Here is a 23,389-nt window from a genome sequence, read left to right as displayed (position 1 = left end):
TTATACATCTCACTGCACTGACACAGTTTTGGTTCTATAATGACACCTAGTGGGTTGGTGTGGTAATATAGCAGGATATAAGGAAGGTTTTACACAGAGGGATTCTTGTTTGTTCAGGGTGTGCCCCCCTCTACAGACCTATGGTAGCTGGGATAGGCTCCAGCTCCACTGCGTCCAGATAGGGATAAGCGGAAGAGGACGAATGGATGGATGGGTTTATGTGAAATATATTTGTTGTTGTTTCAGATGTTCTCAAATGTTTCTATCGGATGAGATAAAACATAAAGTTCAAACCCTAATTTGTTGTCAGTATAATTACTGGTGAAATTTCTTTCTCAACACCATATTAAGACATAAATATGATTTAGAGTTACTCTCTGACAGTTGAAACACCTTGTAAAGTACCTGCAGAGCAGGTGAGATGAGAAAAGCCCCTGAGAATTAAATGCGGACTTTTCCCATTGCTGGTTGTGGGAGTGTAAACATGAGGAGGTGATACTGTACTTTAAACGTGAAAGTGAAACAAAAACGGGCACTCACAGAGCGGCACAACCAAGTGTTAAACGGGCTCAAAGTTCTCGTGTTAGTGTAGAATTGCAGATAAAATGGATGAATATCCGTATCCACTGTTTTTTGAAGCCACTGACTTCACAGACAGAGAGAAGGAGAAAGTGAGGAGATACTTTCAGAAAAGGCGAGACTCCGGGGGTGGCGACTGTGGAAATCTTGAAAAGCTCGGAGGAAGCGTTTATAAAATCTGTTTCAAGGAAAAAGAAGGTAGGACAGTCGGTAATTTAAAAATGTGTTTAAATGCATTCTGTTTCAGTGACTCTGTTTATGGCTGTTTTACAGATCAAGAGAGAGTTTTGCAGAGGAAGTTTCACACCATCACTCTTCCTAGTGGAGAAGTGCGGCTGACCGTGAGCCGGACAAGTTCACCACAGACCTCTGACCAGCCATCGACAAGCCAATCACTGGTACAGTTTACTGCCCTTTCAAACATGACTTTTGGTTACAGTAAAAGCTGAGCGCCAGAATAATGTGGCCAAACCAGTTTAAAAGCAGTGAGTTAGCTTCCAGGGAAAGTTGGACCACTGAGGAAAATATTGACAAAAACAGATGACTGTAAAATATTTGAAAGACACTGTAAGCACCACAAAGAATACATTTTAAATAGTAAAACAGTCCCTTTTAAAAAATACATCATCATTTAATTTTATGTCAGGGACAAATATAGAGAACTGTGTGTTTGCTCAACTTTTGCTGCGCCCTCTTTGTTATAGTTTTCATTTCATTGTGCCTCAGTGTTTTCAGTGGCTGACAGTTCTCAGGCTTCTTTCACTTCTGAGTCGTGCTGTGTAAATACAGAGTGTAAATATACAGTGTAGTTCAGCATTGTTTGAATAAGAAAGCCTTCCCTGAAAAAATACATCATGTGGATGGCACAGTGTGCAGATACAGATACAAATACTTTATATACTATTTTGCATTAAAGCCTTTGTAGACAAGGAAGAAACCAATGCTATGTATGATACTCCACCTCCATACCATCAAAGATACTGGGTCTTTTTTAAAACATAGGTCATAAAAAGCCAGATGGTACACTCTCACTGGACACTTTATTAGGTACACCTTGAGAGTAACAGTTAAGACTTCAGTGCTGCTTTAAATCGTTGCTGTTGATTTTTTTTTTTATAATGTTGTGATGTTATTTGAGTTACTGTTTCCTTCCTATCAACTCGAAGCAGTCTGGCCATTCTCCTCTGACCTCTGACATCAAGAAGACATTTTCTTGCAGAGAATTGGATATTTTCTCTTTTTGAGTCCATTCTCTGTAATCCCTGGAGATGGTTGTGTGGGAAAATCCCACACTGAAAAAAAGGGATTGGCCAACTCTTGGATTTACGTAAACATCTTGCGTGTATTTAACATAAGTGCCTCATGCTTTAAAGTTAAGTGTAACTATATAGTGTAGAAACTACATGATATGCAGAGAGGCTAGATTAAATTGTTCATATCATGTTCGAGTGAAGTAAGTCAATAACTTTCAGTCTCGTACGCTTTGGATCGTGGTTTCAGGAAGGCATCCATCTCAGTCAAATCGAGCAAATTGGGTGATTGTTACATTAAAAAAGTCTAACTTGTAATTTAAACACAATAATATCATGTTTCTATAAACGTAATTAAATCATGTAGGATCTGTATGAAATTCAACAACTTAATTTGTTTTTGTTGAGATGACATGATACAATCTAGTAAGAGTGGTTAGTTGCTGGACTCATGAAATTCACAAGATCGCACGAGATGTCAAACTGCAGGAAAATCACTGGAGTTATAAGAGGCAGACAATTATACACACACCACGTGTATGCTATTGCTATTTATTGTGGTTTAACCTGTCAAGGACAAAAACGTACAAAAAAATTCTGCATCAAGCCTTGAAGTCATAGCTTTCCTGCTTTTGTTAAGACTGGATTGGTGGCATGGTGGTTAGTGCTGTTGCTTCACAGTAAGAAGATCCTGGGTTCAAATCCACAGTCTGGCTAGTTTGCACTGGTTTCTCTCTGGGTATTCTGGTTTCTTCCCACAGTTAAAAGTCATGCAGTTGTTAGAGTTAGGTTAATTGGTGATTCTAAATTACCTGTCAATGTAAGTGCAAATGGTTGTTTGTGATAGACTTATGAGTTGTCCAGGGTGTACCCTGCCTTGTAACCTATTACTTCAGGGTTATTTCCCAGCCCCCCTGCAACCAGGATAAAGATAGGAGGATGGTAGTTATTGTACATCCATTCAATTTTTATGGTAACCAGGATCTAGACTTTGTTGAACATTACATAATATGAAGAGAACATGTAGTATTTAAGTGACCAAGTAGTATTGGGGTAAAGGTTATTGAATAGTGTTGAAATAAAATGACAAAATTGTGAAGGATTAAAATATTCCAAGAGCTCAACTTACTTCATCTAAACATGTTTCAATCGCGTTTTATGAACACAAAATGCACAGGTTTATTGAATATGAAAAAGTTGTGTTGATTGAACTCAATTGTTTAAGTTTCTGCCAAAGCAAAACATTTGTGTGCAACCGATGTCCACTATTGAATCAAGTAAATCCAACATGGCCTTTTTTTCAGTGCAGTAGAAATAAATGAAAGCAGCCCAAATTTATTTCTCATTCTGATGTTCAGTTTGAACTTCAGAGGGTCCTCTTGACCATGTCTAAATGGTTAGTTGCGTGAGATTTGGTTGATTATCCATATGTATTACAGTTTTTCTCGATTGCTAAAACACATTTCTTGAAACTACGCCTCATATCCGCACAACAGTAAACACAAATCCATAACATCTCACTCAATTCCCCAAACATCCTATTTCCAGGTCAAAATGAAGCTCTACACCCAAAACTATTCACTCCTGCTGAAAAACCGAACTTTGCCCTCAGACATCAAACACAAGCCCTCAAAAACACACACACTACAACAGAGTTTTGCACACTGGTACAATTAATTCAAAACAATAGTTCCAAAACAATTAGGTTGCTTATGGTTCTCCCCTTCAAAACCCTTGTCACATGATAAACACAAAAGACGCAACCAATGTATGTACAGTGGCACATTGTCATTCATGTACTATACAGTACAACACACACCAGAAACATTATCCCACCACAGCATCTTGTCTTTGGTCTGGGTCAGGCCAGAGAATCTCATCCACATCACAGGCTATATTGGCCCCAGCCAGGCAGCGGGGTAAAATCCTCTTGCATGCCTGATCCACCCCTGGCATGCATCTACTGATATGTCTAGGCAGGCCTCTTCCATGGCCTGAAGGAGGTGAACACGGACATAAGGTTCTCGGTCATACACTTTCCACCGCCATGCCGAAAATAACTCCTCTATCGGGTTTAGAAAGGGGAGTATGCAGGCAGAAAGATATTAGAAAACCTTGGGTTATTGGTAAACCAGTCACGAACCAGAGCAGCGCGATGGAAGCTGACGTTATCCCACACAACAACGTAGTGAGGCTGCTCTGGCTGTGCTGGTTCCCTGTAGTCCAGCTGGAACATATGTTGTCTTAAACCATCAAGAAAAGCAAGGAGAAGCATAGTGTTATAGGGTCCTAGTACGGCATGGCGGTGGAGTACCCTCGTTGGCTGATGGCTGCGCACATAGTGACATTCCCCCACGCTGACCAGGGACATTTACAATAGCCCGATGGCCAATTATGTTCCTCCCCTTTTCCTTCTTTTGGTCAGGTTAAAACCTGCCTCATCCACAAAGATCATTTCATGGGGAACAGGCCGTCCTTCAATCTCAAAGATTCTCTGCAAAACACATAACACAGTAGAGTCAATCGGTACCCTGAACCAAAGTTCAAGAGTGCTGAGATGGCAGCATAAACTGCCATGCTGTGATGGTACACAATACCTTATACAGTATCAAAACTCATACCTGAACATATTCCACACGTTGGTTTTTCACTCTGTCAGAGTTTCGCTCGAAAGGACTCGGTATGCCTGTTTCATCCGAATTGATTCTTTCGGAGGATGCGGTCAATTGTGGAGAGGCTGATGGCATTTATGCCTCGAAAAAGATGATCATCCTCAATCACTCTCCTTTGAATCTCTTGCAGGCGGATTACATTATTTGCAATTACCATGTTTACAAGTTCCTCTCTTGCTCCTCCGACAAAAGCCTTAACCTGCCTCCACCAGGTGGTCGTCTCTGTGTCCTACAAAAATAGAAGCACTCATTACTGTAACTGTCACACATTCATTTTACAGGAAAATAATGGAAACATACTGAAACTCAAGACACATAAATTCAGTAACTTAAACGTTACTGTACAAAGCAGTCTTACTGCAAGTACACCTACCTGTTTTCCTCCCTGAAGGTTCTGATGATGGAGGCAACAGTGAAAGCGACTCAAATTTGGTTGTACTCGTTGCCCAGCCTCCCTCATAGTCATCCCATGGACAAGGACATGGTCAACTAAAGTGGCTCGAATTTCATCCGAGACTGACTGTCTTCGTGCCCTTGCTCTTCCCCTTCCTTGTCGCCGTCGTTCTCCACCTCCACCTCCTTCACCACCTCCTCCTCCTCTTCCACCACGTCCTCCTCTTTCACCATGTCCTCTTTCTCCACCACGTCCTCCTCTTTCACCATGTCCTCTTTCTCCACCACGTCCTCCTCTTTCACCATGTCCTCTTTCTCCACCACGTCCTCCTCCTTCACCATGTCCTCTTTCTCCACTACGTCCTCCTCTTTCACCATGTCCTCTTTCTCCACCACGTCCTCCTCCTTCACCACGTCCTCTTTCTCCACCACGTCCTCTTCCTTTGCATCTCTTTGGATCCATTGTTTCAAACCTGAATGAGCTGACTTTGGCCCTTTTATCTATCCATCGCAGGTTCTGATTGGTGTGTGCTAAATTTTGACTCCTAGTGTTTCCACCTGGTTAATTGTGTGCTAATTGGGCTCAAGCTATGCTGACTTAAGTTAACATTATTGCATGCTAGTGCTTTCTACATGACTACATGGTGTAAGCACTGTAAAATGTAGGGATTTGTGTGTAGAGTTTTGCAGTACCAGTTCACCAAATTTGAGTCATGTGTCAAAGCAGGGAATAGTGTTTATAGTTCAGGGAAATGGGTGAGCTTTTTGACCAATAGCGTTTATGGTTTTGAAATTTTAGTTTAGAGGCCTGGTTATAGTGTTTAAGCAATCGAGAAAAACTGTAATACGCTTAAACAGGTGTACCTAATATAGTGGCCAGAGTGAACAAAATATTAAATTCTTTGTGGAATCCATGGGGACTGCATTCTGCTAGCACACAGATAAAAAACCTCAACATCGTATTTCAAATTATTCACCAATCATTGCATTCTCCTTTCATTTACATTGTGCACAAATACCCAGACTGTTTTAGAAACAGGGCTGTAGCGTATTTCTGTTCTAACACAGTGTCATAGTCACACATAACAATGAAAAACAAAAACATATAAAAAGAAATATTAATTTAATGTGTTTTTATCTACCTAGGACTGTATGAATCTGTATGAGTGGCAACAGACTGGACATAGCATAGATAGTACATAATGGAAGAAGTATTCATAGATTTAAAGTAAAAAGAAGTAAAAAAAACTGACATTGCAAAGATTACGTTGATTAGAGATTTTGAATGAGGGTTATGATTCATCTTTGATTTACTGCCCAGGCCTATGTGGTACACTCCCACTGTTTACAATAAGTAGCATATCGTATAGCATAAACCCACCGATTTGATTGATTTCTTTCCTTCTTTCAGAGCTCTACAAACCCGAACATAAAGGGTCTTGAGAAGACTTTCAGGATAGATGTTTTCCTCCTGTTTTTCCTGAGAGACAACTGTAAAGCAAACAAATTTTTTGAAAAACAACTGTCGTCAATCGGCTGCACAGTGGAGCTAAATTTCGATGAAGAGGAGGTTTTGGTTAGAGGGGAGGTTGACAAGGGGCCAAGAGGAGGATTTGGTGGTGCTGCAGAGAAATGGGAGTATCAGGTAGATCAGGTCTTTATCCAGCTCACCGAGACCTACCTCTGCTATCATGTGCTCCAGCCAAAACAGGTGAAAATGGTACTGCAGGACCCGTCCTTTAAGACAGATGATATAAAAGTTTACATAGAGAGTGGCTATGCTGTGGTTGTGGGAGAGGCTGATGCCATGAAGGAGAAGATTGCAATTCTGGAAAAAAGCCTAACCACCAAAAAGGAAGTGCCAATTGTGGAGAAGAACTTCAAGCTCATAGAAGAAGAGTTCAATCGAGAAATGCGTGCTAATTGTCCAGATGTTACAATCATCAGAGGTAGTGCCATGATCACTTTGGAAGGCCCTGACAAACAGGTGCAGTCAGGAGCTGCAAAACTGGATGAACTGATTAAGAACGTAAAAGAGAAGAGAGTTAAGTTCCCTACAGCTCTGCTAACCTTCATGAAGACCAGTGATGCCATCCCAAAATACCAAACTCGCTTCCAGCAGAGCCTCAGAAACCCTGTTTTCTTTGAGGTGGGTTCAGATCTGGTTCTGTCCAGTTTGTCCTCTGATGCTCTGAATGAGGCTGAAGCAGCAGTGATGAGAGACCTTAAAGTGGCCACTGTACAGCTGCAGGGTGCAATAGATCTTAACAGGTTGAAAGAAATTCTGACGAAAGCCAAGAACGAGGCAAACAGTAGAGAGTTCAGAGTGGACGTCAGCTACATGCCAGGTGCCAGTGGAACCTCAACGACCAAAGTCCGACTGGTGGGCTACAGTGAAGATGTGGCCAAGCTCAATGAAGTTCTTCATGACTTTCAGTTGAATCAAGTTTCAACTCAAGAAACCATTAATCTGCTTCATCCTGAAATAGTCGACTGTTTTAATAAAATCCTAGACTTGATTGGCGTGAAGCAGACCAAGGTGACCTTACAAGCCTCACATTTTCCAAATCCTTGTGTGTTTGTGTCTGGTCCTCGATGTCATGTTCAGGAGGCCAAGGAGGCCCTAACATCAACTCTATCCAGTCTGATAGTGGACACTTTGACTCTAGATGGACCAGGGGCTCAGCAATACTTCCAGAAAGAGGGTAAAGTGACTAATGAGCTGATAGAGAGCTCCTGTCACGTCATTATCCGAGAGAAGCAAACTGCAGCCACCCCAAATGTGCAAAGACCACGAAACACCAGCAGACTCAGTGATACACCTAGATCTCTCAGCTACAGCAGCAGCATGTACAGCACAGTTGGAAATTCTGCAGTCAACATAACAAACCTAAAGATCAAACTCAGCAGTTTAGAAAATGAACAGGTTTGATTATTTCCATTCAATTCTATTTCCCATAATCCCCCCAAAAAATATCAGCATTCATGTTATTCAATATTATTTCTGCAGGTGGATGTTCTGGTGGCCCCCATGCTCAACAAACAGCTGACTTCTACAAATATTGGCAAGAGTTTGTTTGCCAAAGCTGGGAATGCATTAAAGTTAAAGTTTGATTCAGTCTTAGCCAGTTGTGCTATCGCCCCTGGTGATGTTCAGCTGGTTGATGCACCTCCATCTCTGGGCTGCTCCAAGATTTTCTTTATTGAATGCTTGCCTTGGGACGGAGTAAGAGGAAAGAGTGTTCAGGTAAAATTAATGACTTTCATTAACACTTCTGGTGATGGAAAAGAGCTAATTCATGGTTTATTTACCTTCAGAAAAGCAATTAAATGCACTTTATAGTTGTACATAGATGAAAGTATTAATTGGAATAATCAGATATCTGATATCTACGTGTTTATGTGCAAAAGTAGATGCGAGACAAAAAAAAATATAATAAAATATGTTTTTAATTTAATTGAAAAGCGAAAGCATTAAAGTACCAACCAGATAACTGCAAGAGTAGTCTTATACAATCAAATTTAACATTTTTGTGGAGCCTTACAGTTTTCCATGTGTGCTCTTTTTTTTCTTTTTTTTCTTGCTCTTGACGAAGGCGGTCGCACTTTTCTCCTCTCCTCCTCCTCTCCCTTAGCTTCCCTGCTTAGCCTCTTGTGTCCTTGTCTAGTCTCGTGTTTTTTGTATTACTTTTCCCTGGAACACTCTCTCACAGTCTGTTTTCTAAAACCTAAAAGAGGAATTATGGATTCGATCAACTGGTCCCTGAATGCAATTGACACCCTTTTCTCAATGAGAAGTCTGGGCTCGGGTGAGCCTGAGTGCTGAAGATATCTACCTATTCGGAACCATGATAACAGGGTTCTTGCTGATCGGAGTTGGCTTGGCCCTGGCTTATCGAAGAATTAAGAAAGCGGAACCGGCTGTTCAAACCCCCACAAGGCTGCCCGCTGGGATTGAAACGATGGGACGAGGCGTGAGTTTCTCAAAATGGGCTCATTGAGTGCAGCATGGATAAGATCTTGGAGAAGCTTACGGCTGCCGTGAATACTGAGAATAAGACCTCTGAGTGCAAACTGGATTACATCTTGGAGGGGCTCGCTCGGAATAACACCTCTGAGCGCAAATTGGATCACATCTTGGAGAAGCTCACTGTGGTCGTGAGTTCTCAGAATCGGCTCTTTGCGCACAAGAATGACAACATCACGGATAGGGATGGGTACCGGTTTCCGGTGCCATGATGGCACCGGTTCTGACATAAACGGTAGTAACCAGACCGAAAAGCAGCGCACATTTCGGTGCTTTATTTCGGTGCTTTTTTTTTCTTCTTGAGATGTCATACACTTTGGATTCTAGCCAATCATTTTACCTTTACAAGGATAGTAGGCGGGCCCAGGTACGTATGTTCTTTTAGAGCAGAGCTACAGATTAAAAATGCCCAAGGCCAAGCAGTCAAAAGTCTGGCTGTACTTCACAGCAAAAGATGCAAACTCAGCAGCCTGCAACAAGTGCTTTAAGCCCCACGCCCCCGGTACCGCGAGCAAAAAGGAGGAGATCACGTTTAATCGGTTATAACACGGGTTGAGAAATATAAGTCCAGACATGTGTGGTATCCACAGAAACCTCTGAATCTCAGCTAAAATGTCATATAAACCATTTCTACAACCACCAAACTCAACGAAAACAAGCCATGATTAAACGAGCAGTTATGTAAATGCGCACAAGTCCGCTAAACAAACAAGGCGAACCAGAAATTCTCCAGACTTCATGTAACCGGCTAAAGAAAAGCTGGTTATCTTCCAGAGCTATCACCAATTCCAAACACCAAGTTTCACCACACTCTGACCAAAATTCACTGAATGAGCCGCAAAAGAAGACCACAAAAACACACAGCGGCGCAAATGCGCTAAGACAGAAATTGGCTTACCGTCCAGATTTCCTCCGTTATTTTCGCCGGTAGCCGGTAGCCATGTGATTATCAGCAGTTGCCACGCCTACCTAGCGGCATCAGAGTCGTTTTCCATCAACAACCTCCATTTTAGACCCACCTATAGACACGTGACTGGACAGACGTCACATGCAGTAAATTTGGGCCCACGTGGTTTTTGGCATTACAACGTCTGATTGGTTGACGTAACGTGAACGTGGCATCGTTACTGTGACTCTATTGGCTCAAACAATTAAAAAGAGGTGTCAATCATGCAAATTGACCAAAAGAAACCAAAGTTACAGCCCCTCAGAGTTTAAAGGGCCAGAGGCCAATTAAGCGCTCCATGGCAGAAAAGGCCCATTACCATGTAAATGTATGGTTTATTCTTCAAAAACGCATTTAAAAAAAAAGCATTTTTAGGCATGTTAATAAAATTAATTAATGACTGCTCTTAAATACCTAAAAAAATCAACTGGCATGGGGTCCAATTGTGTGCAAGAATTGGACATTTTTGTACAACGTCTGGATGTTCATGTATTGACAGCGCTGTAATTTTTCACTGTTTCACTTTAAAAACATAAATCTTTGCACAGATGATGTTTATATGTTGTTACGGTTCTTATCATTTTGCAGAAAAAAAGAGACTGCTAAAAATAAAAACATGAGAGGTTTTTGGACAAAGTTTGTGTTCTCCATTCTTTAAGCACCGGTTCGAGCACCGTTTAAGCACCGGCACCGTTTCAAAAGTACCGATTTGGCACCGGTATCGGATAAAACCTAAACGATACCCATCCCTAATCACGGAGCGTAAGTTTGATAACATCATGGAGAAGCTCACGGCTCTCCAACAGGAGATTGAGAGACCAGTGTTGGACTGTTAGAACAGCTTTGAAATTCATATGAGTTGTTCGCACTAAAGTAAAAACCACCATCACTTCATGCGGAGACCCTTTTGGCGCCAGCTGCGGTCTCAAGGCTGGAGCTGAACAACAACACTCTGATAACGACTGTGTTTAGACTGTTCTTCCCATTCTATGCAAGGCCACCTGGGTTGGCTGGAAGACTGTTTACTTAGCCTGGTAGGGCGAAGGACACTGTCTCAGCTGAACTCTGGACACACACACACATGCACACAGACATATACACATGCTGATGTACACTCATCCCCCCTCCCCCTCCAAACGCCTTCGACGCTTATTTCCCTCCGATGCTGACGGTGGATCAAGGAGACCAGCGCTTATGCTGCAGGCCCGGATGTACTGTCTACACTGGCTGTCTATCACCCTTTACCCGCCCCTGTTGCTTGTCATGTGCTCTTTGGTGTATTAGAGTTTTTTTATGTGCTATGTGCAGAGGTGTTTTTTTTCTGTTCTCAAACTGATCTCCCTGTTGGAGCTCAGTCTGGGGGGGGAGTTATTTTTTTTCTCCTTATCTTTCCTCATGTGGTGCATTTTCCATTGTTATACCTCTCTGACCTGTCTTCCCCATGTGATGTTTTTGTGTAATGTATGTATGGTCGGAGGGTAAGATGGCGCCGCCATTGCATGCAATAGGTCAGCAGCCTTAACATGAAATTTCCCCTTGTGGGACTAATAAAGGTATATCTTATCTTATCTTATCTTATCTGTTAGTTGCAGTGTGCAGAGTAGCAGAGTTTGAAAACATAGTTTAAACATATTGTCAGGGTTTCTGGGTCGTTGACCCAGTATTTTTAGTTCATGTTCACTGTTTATCCCCTGCCTGTTCTCACTTCCTGTTTTTCCCATGTCAGCTTGTGTCATTAGTCAGATTATGTTCAGCCCTGTACTCACCCGTTTCCAATCATTGTCATCATTCAACCTGTGTATTTAAGCTCCTCGGTTTCACCAGTTCTTTGTCGTGTCATTGATGTTCTCGTGATGTTATCGTTCCCGTTAGTGTTCTCCCAGTTCAGTCAGCCATTCAGTTATCCAGCCAGTCAGTGTCCGTTCACCCTCTGTTCATCCACTCCTTATAATAAACCTTCACCAGTCTTCACCTACCTGCGAGTCCCGCGTTTGGGTTCCTTCTTCCTCGCCTCCACACAAAACCTGACACATATGTAATTTTTGATTTGCAGGCTCTTGGTAACGGTCTGAAGAAGTGTCTGGAGCTTTGTGTACAGCTGAATTTGGTTTCAGTGGCTGTTCCAATCATTGGGCCAGGAATTGTTTTACAATACCCGCTGAGAGAAGCCATTCAAGTGTTGACTGACATCATTCACCAGTTTGGATTCTCTGTGTCCTCTGGATCTCTTACAAACATCCACATTGTCATTAAACCTGGCTACCCTGATTCTGAGGAGGTCAGTGTCAGTCGATATGTCCTGATCTGATATGTAACATGCATATCATACTTTATTTATAAAACACTTTAAAAGACAAGAACAGGGCTGTCCTGACCATGCATCAATTATTTATCGTGTTATTCTTTTGTTTTTATCTACAGTGCTACCACGATGTCTACAAACAGCTCAGCTTAAATATGAACCAGGGAGGCCAAGGTAAACTAGCACTACTCAGACTGTCTTCATTATGTGATATAAATCATAGTGAGCAGATAAAAAGCATTCAGCCAGTGCCATATTTTACCATCTTCATTAGGACCGTCAGTCATCAGATTAAATGTCAGACAAAATCTAATGTGTGGTGTTGTTACTCTCAGCAATCTTCAGGTCCCTCACCAGCGACCTAGATGACATCATCATAACAATCAGAAATGGAGTTAAACTACATGTGGTGTTTGGTGACATCACTAATGAGACTACAGATGCTGTGGTGAACACGACAGACTTCAAAAATTTTAACCTTGGTAGGTGAAACTGAGGATGCATATAAAGGCAGGAAGGCGTAGTGAGCAGGATGCCCATGATGTAACTTTGAGGTTATTTTTAGCCACAGTGGTAGCATAGCTCTCTATGGATGATCTTTATGAAAATCTGCACAGATATAGGGATGCCCATATGATTGTAATCTTTGGCTACGTTCACACTGCAGGTGAAAGCGCATCAAATCCGACCTTTTTGACCCTATGCGACCCATATCCGATCATGGTATGACAGTGTGAACGGCACAAATCCGATATTTTCAAATCCGATCTGGGTCACTTTCGTATGTGGTACTGAATCCGATACATATCTGATATTTTAGAAAGCGACTGCTGTTTGAACAGTCATGTCGCATTAAATCCGTCTTTTACATCACTGACACAAGACAGACGCCAATTATCAGCGACGGCTCCTCTCTAAAACTGCAATAAGGATCATTATTAGGTTATTTACATTATTATGTAAATAACAGAATAATTTAAAGCAAAAATTGGGAAACGTAAAGTCCGAAGTCTTTATATTAAGGGCCATCAGTCAAACAATGTTGTTTGCTCTGGTTCTAAACAGAGCGCGTTGTGTGTGACGTCTTCTTTTGTGCATGCGGGCCGCTTTGAGCGTTCACACTAGAGCGCGTTTGCTGTCGCATTTTATTTGTAGTGTGAACAAGCAATAAAGATTTGATCAAAAAATCGGAATTGAGCATTAAGACCTGCAGTGTGAACGTAGCCTTTGAAGTTTTCATCTAGTATTATCAGCAAGCCACTTGTATTAGCTAAAAACCTCACCATATACTTATGAAGAGCATAACTGATAGTCATGGTTCAGCAAAATAAGTAATTATACCACTAATTTCTAATGCATATGGAGCTGCAAAACTAGATAATTTGTTGTATTTTGGATCTCATACTTATCATGATTATATTTTCACATAGTGAAATATAGTGCATATCATGCATAATATGCATATTAGTCTTAGTGGATGACAATCCAAAACCCTGAGGCACAGGTGATGGAAAGCAATCAGATTATCAAACTGTAACAAAGATAAGTGAGTCAATAACAGTATGGCAGGGAACAGAGGTGAACTGGTGAACTGGTATACTGCCTGTGGTGTCAACCTGGCATGAGAAATGTTTGATCTCCAGCCAAGCAGGTTTGGCAGGGATTAACCTTTGACTTACCTTTGAGTACCGTTTCCCATAAATGCGTTTGGATTGATTAGGGGAAATAGGGTTGATGAGTCACTGTACGCAGGAAGCAAGACTAAGAAATCAAATGGGTAGAATGTCTGATACGTATTCAACTGTGAGACAAAAGAGAACTTAAGAAGAAACTGTGGCATGTAGTCTCTTATTATTGTTGCTATTTCCAAAGTTGATCCAAAGCTGTACTTACTAATTAAGTATATTTATTAAATATATCAGTATTTAACCAGTAGGTTGAATTTGTGACATTGGTGACTTTTATTATATGCTAACAAATAGCATCTATTTGTTAATCAACTGTGCAACTTGCCCAGTTGAAAGGTCAGCATGTTACTTACAAAATGGATGGTAATAGTGATGTAGAGGTCAGTAACCACCATCATCATAATCAGTCAGTCCTGGTGCTGATTAGCCGTTTTAGCACGCTAAAATTTGCACAAGATTAGCATGTAGCATAGATTTCCTTCACGGACAGATCGTAAGTTCTTTAATATGTATTTTTCTTATATTTCATCGTCTACAGATGGGGTATGCAAAGACATCTTAACTGTTGCTGGACCAGAGGTGGAAGCTAAACTGAAAGCAGGTGAGAAAAAGAGAAGCTGCTACTTACCTTCTCATCTTACTTATCTGACTCTCACTCATACTTCCTGCGTCACTTTCTGTGCAGCAAAAGTGAATCGAGGAGAAATTGTAGTGACCCAGTCTGGAAACTTCCCCTGTAAGGCTATTTTTCATGTATGTGGAGAAAAGGATCAAGCTCTCATTGAACAACTTGTGTGTGATATCATTTACTATTGTGAATGGTATAAATACACTTCAGTGGCAATTCCTGCCATCTGTGCTGGTAAGTGTTTTGTTTGGCATTTCTATTCATTCAGTTTGTTGTGAAACACACACACACACCTAAATGCAAGTGATGTTTTTGCAGGAGCTGGAGGGTTGGATCCTGCCACTGTAGCAGGAGCCATTCTTCAAGGGATCAAGTCATCTGCATCATCAATGAACAGCCTCACCGACATCCGTCTCATCCTGATTAAGATCGATGTCTTCTTGGCTTTTAAAGAGAAAGTGATGCAGATGTATTCCTCAGCTGTCATCAACAGAGGTGACAGAAGTATTCACAAACTGCCATCTTATGTGCAACTGAATTTTAAAATGAATTTGAAAATTAAAACTGATTTCAAATTTAATTTACTGAAAATCTTTACTGATTTGTTCTAGTACTTCCAGTACTTCCAGTACTTCCAGTTCAAGTACAGCAACAACAGCCTCCTCCTTCTGTGAGTGCATACCTCAGCAGTCTCCAAATCAGCTCCACAAGTCAGCAGTCTGTCTTCACGTTCCTGGGTCTTTCCAAAAAGGACGTTGACGATGCCATGGGAAAGCTGAAGCATCAATATCAGACACAGTGCTCCAGTAACACCTTCTCAAAGGAGGAACTGGAACCCCTCAGCCAGGATGACATGATGGAGCTGAAGGAACTGGTGGAGTCTGAGGGTTTATTCATGCAAACTGATCAGTCTGGCACCCTAACAGTGAGTGGACTAAAAGACGGGGTCACCCGGGTGATGCAGAAAATGAGTCAGTGTCAGTACATGAGCCTTGCTAATGAGGTGAGAGTCAGGGAGGAGGAGGATTTGTACCTCCGAGTGGTTTGGTGCATCCTGGCACATAACGGTAACTGGGAAAGACTTCCCAGAGCAGCCAACCACCAACTGGAAAACAACGAATTAGCAGAAGGAATAAAAGATGCCCAGGGACTCACATGGGAGGTTAATCTACTGACAATGGTGGCCACACAATCACTGAACAGACAGATGACCAAGCTGAAACGACTTGAGAATCTGAGAGGTGAGAAGAAAGAAACTAAAAAAACTACTTGTAGTAAAGACGGTTGCAAAAAATAATTGTGAAACATGAAAGACACCATCAAAAGTTCACATTTAAACAAAAAATATAAAAATACTAGATCAGCTGATAAGGTTGGATCATTGTAATTAAAAGAATTATTACATTATTGTCAGACGGGCTCCATTGCAAGTTTTTGTTCACTCATGATACCATTAAAATCTTTTTTCTTTTTACATGCTTCATTAAAGATTTGCAGTGAATAGCAAAATAAAACTCAACATAGGCTCTAGGTGTCTTCTCATGTTGTATATGCTATATATGCTTGTCTCTTTCAGACTTTACTTACCCTTTATACTGGGACAGCATGGCTGCCGATGACAGTATGAAGGTCGTTACACTGGAGTCTTCCTCTGCAGAGTACCGGGCAGTGAAGGAGGCTTTCAAACGAACCGTCGCCAAAACTGTGATGAAGGTGTGTGGCTGTCCTTTGTTTAAGGGAACATTTTAGTTTCTATTTATATTACCTGTCTTATAATATGCATGCTCCTTTGTCACTACTTTATTCTTCTTTAGTCAATACAACAGTTTATTTATTTTGATTCACTATAACAGTTGTTTATTCAATTCTTTGGATTTTTTTGTTTTGTTTTTTGACTATTAGCAAACAACAAAATCCTGCAATGGCAATGTCATCGAAAACATGATTTTGCTTATTCAATTCAATTCAATTCAATTCAATTTTATTTATATAGCGCCAAATCACAACAAAAGTCGCCTCAAGGCGCTTTATATTGTACAGTAGATAGCACAATAATAAATACAGAGAAAACCCAACAATCATATGACCCCTATGAGCAAGCACTTTGGCGACAGTGGGAAGGAAAAACTCCCTTTAACAGGAAGAAACCTCCGGCAGAACCAGGCTCAGGGAGGGGCGGGGCCATCTGCTGCGACCGGTTGGTGTGAAAGAAGAAAAACAGGATGAAAGACATGCTGTGGAAGAGAGACAGAGATTAATAACAGATATGATTCGATGCAGAGAGGTCTATTAACACACAGTGAGTGAGAAAGGTGACTGGAAGGAAAAACTCAATGCATCATGGGAATCCCCGGCAGCCTCACGTCTATTGCAGCATAACTAAGGGAGGATTCAGGGTCACCTGGTCCAGCCCTAACTATATGCTTTAGCAAAAGGAAAGTTTTAAGCCTAATCTTGAAAGTAGAGATAGTGTCTGTCTCCCGAATCCAAACTGGAAGCTGGTTCCACAGAAGAGGGGCCTGAAAACTGAAGGCTCTGCCTCCCGTTCTACTTTTAAATACTCTAGGAACAACAAGTAAGCCTGCAGTGCGAGAGCGAAGTGCTCTAATAGGGTGATATGGTACTACAAGGTCATTAAGATAAGATGGGGCCTGATTATTTAAGACCTTGTATGTGAGGAGCAGGATTTTGAATTCAATTCTGGATTTAACAGGAAGCCAATGAAGGAAGCCAAAACAGGAGAAATATGCTCTCTCTTTCTAGTCCCTGTCAGTACCCTTGCTGCAGCATTTTGGATCAGCTGAAGGCTTTTCAGCGAGTTTTTAGGACATCCTGATAATAAAGAATTACAGTAGTGCAGCCTGGAAGTAATAAATGCATGAACTAGTTTTTCAGCATCACTCTGAGACAGGATATTTCTCATTTTAGAGATGTTGCGCAAAATGAAGAAAGCAGTCTTACATATTCGTTTAATATATGCGTTGAAGGACATGTCCTGGTCAAAAATGACTCAAGGTTCCTCACAGCATTACTGGAGGCCAAGGTAATGCCATCCAGAGTAAGAATCTGGTTAGATACCATATTTCTAAGATTTTCAGGGCCGAGTACAATAACCTCAGTTTTATCTGAATTAAGAAGCAGAAAGTTAGCGGCCATCCAGGTCTTTATGTCTTTAAGACATTCCTACAGTTTAACTAATTGGTGTGTGTTACCTGGCTTCATGGATAGATAGAGCTGCGTGTCATCTGCATAGCAGTGAAAATTTATGCTATGTCTTCTAATGATGCTGCCTAAGGAAGCATGTATAATGTAAATAGAATTGGTCCTAGCACTGAACCCTGTGGAACACCATAATTGACCTTAGTGTGTGAAGAGGACTCTCCATTTACTTGAACAAATTGGAGTCTATTAGATAGATATGATACAAACCACTGCAGCACAGTACCTGTAATACCTACAGCATGTTCTAATCGCTCTAATAGGATATTATGGTCAACAGTATCAAACGCAGCACTGAGGTCTAGCAGGACAAGCACAGAGATGAGTCCACTGTCAGAGGCCATAAGAAGATCATTTGTAACCTTCACTAAAGCTGTTTCTGTGCTGTGATGAGCTCTGAAACCTGACTGAAACGCTTCAAATAAGCCATTCCTCTGCAGATGATCTGTTAGCTGTTTGACAACTACTCTTTCAAGGATTTTTGATATGAAAGGAAGGTTGGAGATTGGCCTATAATTAGCTAAGACAGCTGGGTCTAGAGATGGCTTTTTAAGTAAAGGTTTAACTACAGCCACCTTGAAGGCCTGTGGTACATAGCCGATTATTAGAGATAGGTTGATCATATTTAAGATCGAAGAATTAATTAATGGCAGGACTTCTTTGAGCAGTTTAGTAGGAATGGGGTCTAAAAGACACGTTGATGGTTTGGAGGAATTAATTATTGAAGTTAACTCAGAAAGATCAATTGGAGAAAAGAGTTTAACTTAACATCGATGGTACTAAGAGTAGCTGTAGATAATATTACATCTGTGGGATGATTATTGGTAATTTTTCTCTAATGATAAAAATTTTATTTGTGAAGAAGTTCATGAAGTCATTACTAGTTAACGTTAAAGGGATTGTTGGCTCAGTAGAGCTCTGACTTTTGTCAGCCTGGCTACAGTGCTGAAGAGAAACCTGGGGTTGTTCTTATTTTCTTCAATCAGTGACGAATAGTAAGATGTTCTGGCTTTATGGAGGGCTTTCTTATAAACAACAAACTATTTCTCCAGGCTAAATGATGATCCTCTAAATTTGTGACACGCCATTTCCTCTCCAGCTTACGAGTTATCTGCTTTAGGCTACGTGTTTGAGAATTATACCACGGAGTCAGGTACTTCGGATTTGAGGCCTTAGTTTTCACAGGAGCTACAGTATCCAGAGTCGCACGTAGTGAGGAGGTAAAATTATTAACAAGATAATCGACCTCTGTTGGAGTAGCGTTCAGATAGCTGCTCTGCTCTATGTTGGTACAGGGCATTGAAGATGATAACAGTGGGTGGATTATATTCTTAAACTTAGTTACAGCACTTTCAGAAAGACATCTACTTTGATAAAGTCTACTCTCCACTGCTGTGTAATCAATTATTGTAAATGTAAATGTTATCAGGAAATGATCAGACAGCAGAGGGTTTTCAGGAAACACTGTTAAATGTCCAGTTTCTATGCCATATGTTAAAACAAGATCTAGAGTGTGATTAAAGTGGTGGGTGGGTTCTTTTACATTTTGAGAGAAGCCAATTGAGTCTAATAACAGATTAAATGCCATGTTGAGGCTGTCATTTTTAGCATCTACATGGATGTTAAAATCACCCACAATAATTATTTTATCTGAGCTGAGCACTAAATCAGATAAAAGTCTGAGAAATCAGAGAGAAACTCTGTGTAAGGCCCAGGTGTGGACGATAGATGATAACAAGTAAGACTGGTTTCTGAGTTTTACAGCTGGGGTGGACGAGGCTAAGCATCAGGCTTTCAAATGAATTAAAAGTCTGTCTTGGTCTTTCGTTAATTAATAGACTGGTGTGAAAATTGCTGCCACACACACCCCCTCGGCCTGTGCTTCGAGGTTTCTGGTAGTTAGAATGACTCGGGGTGTTGATTCATTTAAGCTAACATACTCATCCTGCTGCAACCAGGTTTCTGTAAGGCAGAGTAAATCGATTTGTTGATCAATTATTAAGTCATGTACTAACAGAGACTTGGAGGAGAGAGACCTAATATTTAATAATCCACATTTCACTGTTTTACTCTTTGGTTCAGATGTGGATACTGTATTGTTCTTTCTTTGTGATTTTTTATGTTTAAGTTGTTTATTGCTGGGTTTTGGTTTGTTTTTTGTCTGTTTGGGAGCTGACACAGTCTCTATGGAGATAGGTTTTTGGGGGGCTAGCAGGAGGAGAGAAGCTGCAGAGAGGCGTGTAAGACTGCAACTCTGCTTCCTGGTCCCAACTCTGGATAGTCATATTTTGGGGGGTTTAATAAATTGGTCCATATTTCTGCGTCCACATATTGTTATGGTTGTTTTTGCTATTGTGGCTTAACACTAAATAATCATAATCAGTAACAACATGTTAAAAGGGGGTTTGTCAAGGTCTGGCTGTGTGGCAAGCAGAGGTTGGAGCCAAATGCAGGACTCCAGAGACTAAACTTGAACTTATACAGCTTTATTGCTGAGAACTACAAACTGAAAGTACAAAACAAAACTCCTGGCGTGGCAACTAAGCAGTGTGGTAACATGAAGTAAACTGCACATGGGGGGTACATGGCAGTAGGACATGAAGACTGACAACATGACGGGGAACAGAGACAAACTGTGGAACAGACTTAGTGAGGAACTCAAACACCAAGTCTGTTCCACAGCTTCACTCCCACATTCAGTGATATGAAACCTTCTTTTATCAGTAATATAATACATTTATACAGAAAAGGGAAGAATAAAATAATATTAAAATTTAATTCCAAATCAGTCAATGTCACATTTTACAAATAAAATAATTTCCTCTTTTAAAAGATGATTTATTTAATTAAATTGTGTTTATTTATTTCAGCATTCATTTGGGATTTTAGGAGGATTTTACTTTCAGTCCATTGAAACTATGTCATCACTATGATGACATAGTTTGAACTACCCCTCAGATGTAATTAATATCCTGGATTATCTTGTTAGGCAGCTCCTTGATCCTTTGTCCTTCTTCTCTCTTGTCAGATTGAGCGTTTGCAGAACGTTCACCTGCGGCGCACCTATGAAGCACAGAAGAAGCACATTTCTGATAAGAACGCACGGGAGGGAGGAGCAGGGGAGAAGCTTCTGTACCACGGGACAACCCAGGAAAACTGTGACTCCATAGTGAAAACTGGATTCAACAGGAGCTTTGCTGGGCAAAATGGTGATAATCTTTTTATAGAGTCCACATTTACTGAACCAAAACTTTGTGTTAGAAATTGTTCTTTATTTCTTATATTCTTTATATTCCTTAATGGAAAGATTGGTGTTCTTTATGGTTTTAGAGTTTTAAAGCATGTTATAAAGCAGCTCTTCTCTGGATGATTATGCCTCCACCTGCTTTGGTAGATATCTAGAACTCTGTGAAAATAGAATATTGCTTGACTTCTAAGCATAGAGACTACATCCCTGGGTCTTCTGAAATCGCCAGCCCGTGAGTTAACAGCCAAACGCGCTAAACGATTGCACCACAGAGACATATGTGTGTGTGTATAAAAACAGAAGTTTTGGCAAGCTATTGGCTTGGAAAAAAACTGAAAAAGTATGGTTTATTTGGAAGGGTTGCATTTTTTATTTTGCAGCCACAAGACCTGGGCACCTTAGAGTCATTGAGTCAACAATGAACGTCTCTGTTCTAGAGAGTCAGATGCTCAAAATTATACAATACTGAGTCAATAGGACAATAAAAAATGGCTAAAAAAAAGACAAGAAAGTGCTACAATAGCCCAAAGTCAAATGTTGTGGTGGGACCTGAAGAGCAGCCGTCCCCAACCTTTTTTGCACCATGGACCAGTTTATGTCCAATAGTATTTTCACAGACCGGCCTTTAAGGTGTTGCAGATAAATACAACAAAATAAAACCAGTACCGGTACCAAAAAAAAAAAAAATTATTCATAACACACGGGAAAAGACCCAGGGACACCGAGTTGACAAACGATGAAACGATGAAAAAAATAACGCTAAAAACCAATAAAAACTGGTAGGGTTTGTTTGTTTGTTAGTATTTGTGGCTTTGGCAACACTTAAAACCCCAGGTGATTGTGAAGGCCTAGTAGAGTAACGGCACTTAATTCCTTAAAGACATGTTTTTATGTTCCTGTTTGCACTAATAAAACATGCTGCAATCCACTGCATAGTTAAAATCTTGAACACCTGGTGAGAGATATGAAAGAAACAGTACTTGTAACAAAGGCAGGGTTAGTGAACTAGTAACTAGTTCTGTGTCACTACACTGTAAATACAATCATCTGTTGTTAATTTCCTTTTCTCTTTTCACCCTCAGCAACTGCATACGGTATCGGGACCTACTTTGCTGTAGATGCCAGCTACTCGGCTCAACCCACCTACTCCAAGCCAGCTGCTGATGGTTCTCAGTTAATGTTCGTCGCACGAGTCCTCACAGGCGTCTACACTCAGGGCCAAGCTACCATGAAGGTGCCTCCACCTCGAAACCCCCAGCAGCCTCACGACCGTTACGACAGTGTGGTAGACAGAATAAATAACCCCAGCATGTATGTTGTGTTCCATGACAACCAAGCGTACCCTGATTACCTCATCACATTCAAGTGAGAGTAAAGGAAAAGTTTTTTCCACTGTTTATAAATGAAAGTGTCTGAAAAATCAATTAGGAATAACATAAAAGTTATATATGGAATTGTCACTGTCACCGACCTAGCTGAACAGTAGCTGCTTCTAATGAAATTAAAAGTTACATATATGTACATAAACACTGGAAACATATTACACAATTATGCAGGTTTTAATCTTTTATTTGGTTGATCTTCTTACATCTTCACCTTGCCAAGTGTAAAGTGCTTTGAATACATCTATTTAATCTGAGAACATGTCACAATACCTAATAAAGATTTACTGACTGACGTTGGTCCATTCTTGAAAAATGAAAAATTAGAGGAGGTGGGTGATCAACATTCAAAAGGAAACCCTGAAAAGTTGATTTTGTTTATCTGGACGTAGCGTTTTCAGTGGGAGAAACATTTCGTCTCTCATCCAAGTGACTTCTTCAGTCTCAGCTGACTGCAGGTTTCCCCAACCTTATAAATCCCCATCTCGGTCATCACACACTCCTCCCTCTCCATCTCATCATCCAGGAACACAGCAGCCTCTGAGGGAAGACAACATGTCAGGTGACCGAGTGGGAAAAAAGCCAAACTGTGATGTTACAGTGCAGACTTTAAGAGACACACACATAAAAAATAAAACAACACAACAGATGATATGATAATCTTTGAATTATCATATCTATTTAAATGTCAAATATCCTGATGAGATTTTTTTTGTTATTGTTATAATTGCAGGGTAAAAATTTCACATATGGGACATTTCAATTTATAATGTGATGCACACCTTTAACTCTCTACTGCAGAAGACACAGCATCGCAGCTTTCCTTTAATTCAACATAAAGTAGCTTTGAAGCTGCTTATCGAAAAGCCCTTGGTCTAAAAATACCTAAAAATCTTCTGAACTTAACTAAGATTATTAACAGATTGCAATAATGAGGTAAAAAGGTAGGGCTTTTTCACCAGAAACACGTTGAATTTTTTATGTAATACTACTTATTTAAAGAGAAACAGATTTGAAAGTTTTGACACACGAATGTGGAAAATCTGGGTAACAAAA

The 23,389-nt window shown here is 40.6% G+C and overlaps 1 protein-coding gene across 1 annotated transcript; it reads left to right on the top strand.

Moving 5' to 3' along the window:
- The first annotated feature begins 549 nt into the window (after positions 1-549).
- Positions 550-22,621, top strand: LOC116335597 (protein mono-ADP-ribosyltransferase PARP14-like). Its single transcript, XM_039609796.1, has 14 exons — positions 550-777; positions 853-977; positions 6,306-7,820; positions 7,905-8,141; positions 11,921-12,145; positions 12,289-12,343; positions 12,505-12,651; positions 14,396-14,458; positions 14,543-14,719; positions 14,804-14,980; positions 15,097-15,726; positions 16,062-16,198; positions 20,733-20,913; positions 22,034-22,621. The coding sequence occupies exons 1-14, from the start codon at positions 606-608 to the stop codon at positions 22,318-22,320; spliced, it is 4,128 nt and encodes a 1,375-aa protein (XP_039465730.1). The 5' UTR covers positions 550-605; the 3' UTR covers positions 22,321-22,621.
- The last annotated feature ends 768 nt before the right edge of the window (positions 22,622-23,389 follow it).

This window comes from Oreochromis aureus, linkage group 3 (assembly GCF_013358895.1).
Source record: "Oreochromis aureus strain Israel breed Guangdong linkage group 3, ZZ_aureus, whole genome shotgun sequence".
Lineage (NCBI taxonomy): Eukaryota > Metazoa > Chordata > Actinopteri > Cichliformes > Cichlidae > Oreochromis > Oreochromis aureus.
The sequence above is the reverse complement of the archived record's forward strand: the minus strand, read 5'-3'. Positions and strand labels throughout refer to the sequence as shown.